The sequence below is a fragment of the Sinocyclocheilus anshuiensis genome, unplaced genomic scaffold (genome assembly GCF_001515605.1).
Source record: "Sinocyclocheilus anshuiensis isolate Anshui unplaced genomic scaffold, SAMN03320099.WGS_v1.1 scaffold13187, whole genome shotgun sequence".
Taxonomy (NCBI): domain Eukaryota; kingdom Metazoa; phylum Chordata; class Actinopteri; order Cypriniformes; family Cyprinidae; genus Sinocyclocheilus; species Sinocyclocheilus anshuiensis.
This window is the reverse complement of record NW_015543486.1, coordinates 948-6,829: the sequence shown is the minus strand read 5'-3', so window position 1 is coordinate 6,829 and position 5,882 is coordinate 948. Positions and strand designations below refer to the sequence as shown.

The 5,882-nt window shown below is 38.0% G+C and overlaps 1 protein-coding gene across 1 annotated transcript; it reads right to left on the bottom strand.

Annotated features, from left to right (window-relative positions):
• Positions 1 to 158: 158 nt before the first annotated feature.
• LOC107694735 (centrosomal protein of 120 kDa-like) lies at positions 159 to 5,657 on the bottom strand. The gene is made up of 2 exons (XM_016494415.1): positions 5,517 to 5,657; positions 159 to 547 (listed from the first exon to the last, which is right to left on the bottom strand). The coding sequence occupies exons 1-2, from the start codon at positions 5,642 to 5,644 to the stop codon at positions 358 to 360; spliced, it is 318 nt and encodes a 105-aa protein (XP_016349901.1). The 5' UTR covers positions 5,645 to 5,657; the 3' UTR covers positions 159 to 357.
• Positions 5,658 to 5,882: the final 225 nt, after the last annotated feature.

Genomic DNA, 5,882 nt, shown 5'->3' with positions numbered 1-5,882 from the left:
ATATACACACAAGACAACCAAAACCTGTACTGGACTGATCCTTTTTTCAACACAAACTGCTGCAACAAACAGAAACAAAAAGTCAAGGCAGAGTTTGAAAAGAGATAAGAAAAATATTTATTTAAACTGACAGATACAAATCTAGTACAAAACACACACACACACACACACACACACACACACACACACACACACACACTATAAATAAAGTCACATATAAAGGCTTATGAAGCTCTAAAGTGTTAATAATCCAGCAATGATCTATTGAGAAGCAGCGCCACCTGCTGAAATCACACACATCTAACTGTGAGCGAAACCTGAAGGAAGTGAAATCAAGCGAGGTGTGTTTGCTGATGTTCAGGTGCTCATGGCCTGCTGGATCTGCCGGTCGAGCTCAGAGATGATCCTGTCGTTGTGTGTGTAGACGCCGGTGCGCAGCAGTGTGTCTCTCTCCTCCAGCAGACGTGTCACGTGTTCATCTGAGCTCTCGTTTACACACACCTGCGCCGTCTCCCTCGCGCCACGCGGCTCCTCCTGCTGCTTCAGCCTGATCACAGTCAATCCATCCATCCATCCAGCAATCCATCCATCCATCCATCCAGCAATCCATCCATCCATCCAGCAATCCATCCATCCATCAAGCAATCCATCCATCCATCAATCAATCAATTCATCCATCCATCCAGCAATCCATCCATCCATCAAGCAATCCATCCATCCATCAATCAATCAATTCATCCATCCATCAAGCAATCCATCCATCCATCAAGCAATCCATCCATCCATCCATCCAGCAATCCATCCATCCATCCAGCAATCCATCCATCCATCAAGCAATCCATCCATCCATCCATCCAGCAATCCATCCATCCATCCAGCAATCCATCCATCCATCAAGCAATCCATCCATCCATCAATCAATCAATTCATCCATCCATCCAGCAATCCATCCATCCATCAATCAAACAACAAACAAACAAACCCATCCATCAATCAGGCTTTATTAACACGGCTGATGTCAGAGCAGCCCATAAAATAACACCATATAATGAGATCAAATGAGACACAGAACTACAGATACTATAGATTACACTGTGAACAAAATCCCCCAAAAAACATGATAAAAACGGTTAATTCTGATTTCATGCCGACATTAGGTTGTAAATGTAACGCTGACACTCAAACCAAATTGAAACCATGTTCATTCTGAGGACTCCAGAACTTCTGCTTATCTAAGTTTGTCATACAGCTGCACGAGTCATGGAAAAAAAATTTGATTTTTCTGATAAAAACTTCAATTATGGTTTAAAATATGATAAAAAAAAAAAAAAAAAACCTGCTGTGCTTGTTTGTAGGGCTGCACAATTTGGCCCAAAATTTTGTGATTATAAATCAATATGACTAGAAAATAATAATAATATTAATAAATTAAAATATTAAACAAAATAAGAAATATTACTATTGTATGGAAGCTTGTTTCTGCTATAGGATAAAAAAAAAGAAAAAAGATAATTGCAACTTTTTATCTCTTTTTATCTTTATTTCTGATATAAACTCAGAATTCTGACTTTTTTCTTGTAATTCTAAATTTATATCTCACAATTCTGATAAAAAGAAACCAAAAACAGAACTGCGAGATAGAAAGTTAGAATTCAGAGAAGAAGAAAAAAGTCAAAATTGCCAGATATAAACTCAGAATGGCAAGATGTAAACTTGGAATTGCAAGACAAAAGTCAGAATCTCACAAGTTCTGAAGTTTTATTCTCAAAAAAAAAAAAAACTATGGAATTTTATTCCATGGCGGAAACGGGCTTCCATACTACTGTAATATTTCACTGTAAAAACAACAACATTAATACTAATAATTAGTAATATTATGGCTGTCTTAATTCATTTTCACCAGCTTTTATTTTGGTTATATTATAATGCTCTTCGGTAATTTTTGAACAAAAAAAAAAAAAAAAGACGTTTCTGTTTTTTTAGAATGTTTTACTTTATTGGAATGTTACAAAACTTGGCAAAGGTTTTGGCACGTGAACACAAAAAAAATAAAATAAATCATGGATATGATTTGAAAAGGTTAAATGGTCCTGAAAAATATTATCACACTTGTTCACGGTCAAAAATGACGCGTTGCAAACGAATGGGAAGTGAATTTCATCTAGTGGAAACATTCAGTATTACATCCCAAAAAAAAAAAAAAATCTGACTCATGTTTTGTGATATCAACCTCAAATTTGGAACACAACTTGTTTAGATTTATAGCTTTGATTTTTGAAGTTTTAGAGTAAAACACGGTTTGGAAAAAACATATTTCATAATAATAAAATTAAACTTTTAGAATTTTTTTTTTCCACTTCAGCAATAATCTGACAAATGCCTTTGTAAAAAGAGATCAAACGTAAGTTTTATGAGTTTGAGCTGGAAATTTATTTTTCAAGTCAATGATCAAAATGTCTTTAACAGGTAATAAATGGATCATAGCTATTCTATAAATATAATTTAGTAGCATAAAATCCCCTAAAAATACAAAAGATTATCATCAAACTAAAATATACAGTGGGGAAAATATTTATCTGATCCCCTGCTGATTTTGTAAGTTTACCCACTTACAAAGAAATGAAGGGTCTGTCATTTTTACGGTAGGTTTATTTTAACGTATAGAGACAGAATATCAACCAAAAAAATCCAGAAAAAACACATTATATAAAGGTTAGAAATTGATTTCAGTGCATTTCAGTGAGTGAAATAAGTACTTTGACTTAGAACTTGGTGCAGAAAGCCTTGTTGGCAAGCACAGAGGTAAGACGTTTCTTGTAGTTGGTCACCAGGTTTGCACACATCTCAGGAGGGATTTTGGTCCACTCCTCTTTACAGATCCTCTCTAAATCATTAAGGTTTCTTCGCAGTCGTTTGGCAACTGGAAGTTTCAGCTCCCTCTACAGATTTTCTATAGGATTGAGGTCTGGAGACTGGCTAGGCCCCTCCATGACCTTAATGTGCTGCTTCTTGAGCCACTCCTTTGTTGCCTTGGCGGTATGTTTCGGGTCATTGTCATGCTGGAAGACCCATCCATGATCCATCTTCAGTGTTCTGGCTGAGGGAAGGAGGTTCTCGTCCAAGATTTTACAGTACATGTCCCGTTCATTTGCCCCTCAATGCGGTGAAGTCGTCCTGTAACCTTAGCAGAAAAACAGCCCCAAAGCATAATGTTTCCAGCTCCGTGTTCGACTGTAGGGATGTGTTCTTGGGGTCATAGTCAGCATTTCTCTCTCTCCAAACACGGCGAGTCGAGTTAAAGTGCCCCTATTATGGATTTTTGAAAATTACCTTTCATGCCGTGTGTAACACAGCTCTAAGTGAATGAAAACATCCTGCAAAGTTTTAAATCTGAACGTGCACTGTGTATAAAGTTATTGTCTCTCAAAACAAAGAGTCGACTCTGAATCATTTAAACCAGTTGTTTTTAAAACAAATCCCAAGCCGTTTTATGTTGACATCAACATAAAACATTAGCATATTGCCCGCCCACGTGTTGGTCTTTTCGCGTTGGTCTAAATGAAAATGCAAATTAATTCTTTGCCATTAGGTGCCGCTTTTGGAGCAGTAAAAATAGCGGTTTCCCCGGTAACAACGCTATACATTTTTGACCTTGCATGCATGTCAACCTGTTGTTGGGGACTCCCAAAACCAAATTATGAACCTTTCATAACCCATAATAGCCCACTTTAATAACACATAAAGTGCCCACTTTAATGCCAAAGAGCTCAATTTTGGTCTCATCTGACCACAGCACTTTCTCCCAAGCCTTCTCTGAATCATTTAGATGTTCTTTGGCAAACTTTAAACGGGCTGTACATGTGCCTTCTTGAGCAGGATTTCAGTCCATTGCAGTGTAGTGCATTACCAATGGTTTGCTTGGTGACTGTGTTCTCAACTGCCTTAAGATCATTAACAAGCTCCTCCCGTGTAGTTCTGGGCAGATCCCTCACCTTTCTCATGATCCTCTTTACCCCATGAGACGAGATCTTACACGGAGCTCCAGACCGAGGCTGATTGATGGTTGTTTTGTATTTCTTCCATTTCCGAATAATCGCACCAACAGTTGTCTCCTTCTCACCAAGCTTCTTGCTGATGGTCTTGAAGCCCATTCAAGCCTTGTGCAGATCTACAATCTTGTCTCTGACATGCTTTGACAGCTCTTTGGTCTTGAGAGGTTGGAATGGAAGATACAGATTGTGTGGACAGGTGTCTTATACACCTAACGAGCTGACATTAGGAGTAACTTCTTAAAGTGGCAGGACTAATCTGTGTTCCACATGGGCACATAACCAATCTGTGGGAGCCAGAATTCTTGCTGGTTAGTAGGGGATCAAATACTTATTTCACTCACTGAAATGCAAATCAGTCTCTAACCTTCATATAATGTGTTTTTTCTGGATTTTTTTGGTTGGTATTCGGTCTCTATCCGTTAAAATAAACCTGCCATAAAAATGACAGACCCTTCATTTCTTTGCAAGTGGGCAAACTTACAAGATCAGCAGGGGATCAAATAAATATTTTCCCCACTGTAGTACATATATTTCATTGAAATAAAAATGATTTTTGACCACCATGGGAGGAGCACCAGAGGGTTAAAGCTAGGGGTGTGCGATATATATTGTCTGCGATAATATCGCAATTGTTGTTTTAACGATGTGCAATTTGACTGAGTATTTTGCAAAAACCATTCAAAGCACACCTACAGAGTGCGCGCATACATTACGTGAAGTCTAGACTAGTGCGCGTACATTAGAGTGCGCTTTCATTTGCTTGGTAACAGCCCATATGTTTTTTATTATTAGAATTTGACTCAAAAGATAATGCACACTTTTAGAACAAATGGCTTTATAAAGGTAAAAATGCTCATAAAATGTAAAAATCAGTTTAAACTTATTGGAAAAGATTAATTTCTATCAATATGAACGGACCAGCACACAGAATATGAAGAATATCAAAAACTTCCACGGTAGTCCTTAAGATACCAGCACAATAACACACTCAGCAAAATATCGTCTAATTATCGTTATCGATAAAATCCCAGAAAATATCGAGATATTAGTTTTTGTCAATATCGCATACCTCTAGTTAAAGCTTTACTTTTGTTGATAACAGCCGGTTTAAAAGAGCATGTCATTATAGTTTGTGAAGATGGTTGGCGATGTTATGTTCCCAAACGTGCATTAAAACAACTCAAGAAGACCGAACCGAACCGCTGTGAGACACTGAAAACACTGGATCACGAGCTGCTCACGTGTAAAACAACACAGTGCCGCGCTTGACTCTGAAAACACGCAGCGCAGATATTCACTTCAATAAACCACAGCCTTTGAGATTTAATGAGCCATATCATGATTTTGTTTTTATTTTGGATAATCGTGCAGCCCTAGTTTGTCATTTAGCAAGGACTCTTATTTTAAATTCACATAAGTGACTGAAAGCAACAGAAGCTTGGATCAGAAAACAGCGGTTTTTACCTGTTCAGCTCGTTACGGATGTCCTGGAGCTCATGTTTCTCATTCTTGACGGCTTCCTTCTCTTCAGCGGCCATGTAGCGTAACCTCATGTGCTCCAGCTCCTGCTGCTGCTTCTTCAGGCATGTCATAGCGTTCTCCTGCTCACACTTAACACACACACACACACACACACACTGACCGTCAGCCAGCACATATGTGACCCTGGAGCTCAAAAGCAGTCTTAAGTCGCTGGGGTATATTTGTAGCAATAGCCAACAATACATTGTATGGGTCAAAATGATCCATTTCTCTTTTATGCCAAAAATCATTAGGATATGAAGTAAAGATCATGTTCCATGAAGATATTTTGTAAATTTCCTACCGTAA

Coding starts and splice junctions, on each gene's coding strand:
- LOC107694735 (XM_016494415.1), bottom strand. CDS start 5,644: ATGACATGCCTGAAGAAGCAGCAGCAGGAGCTGGAGCACATGAGGTTA. Junction 548..5,516: donor ATCCGTAACGAGCTGAACAG/GTAAAAACCGCT, acceptor GACTGTGATCAG/GCTGAAGCAGCAGGAGGAGC.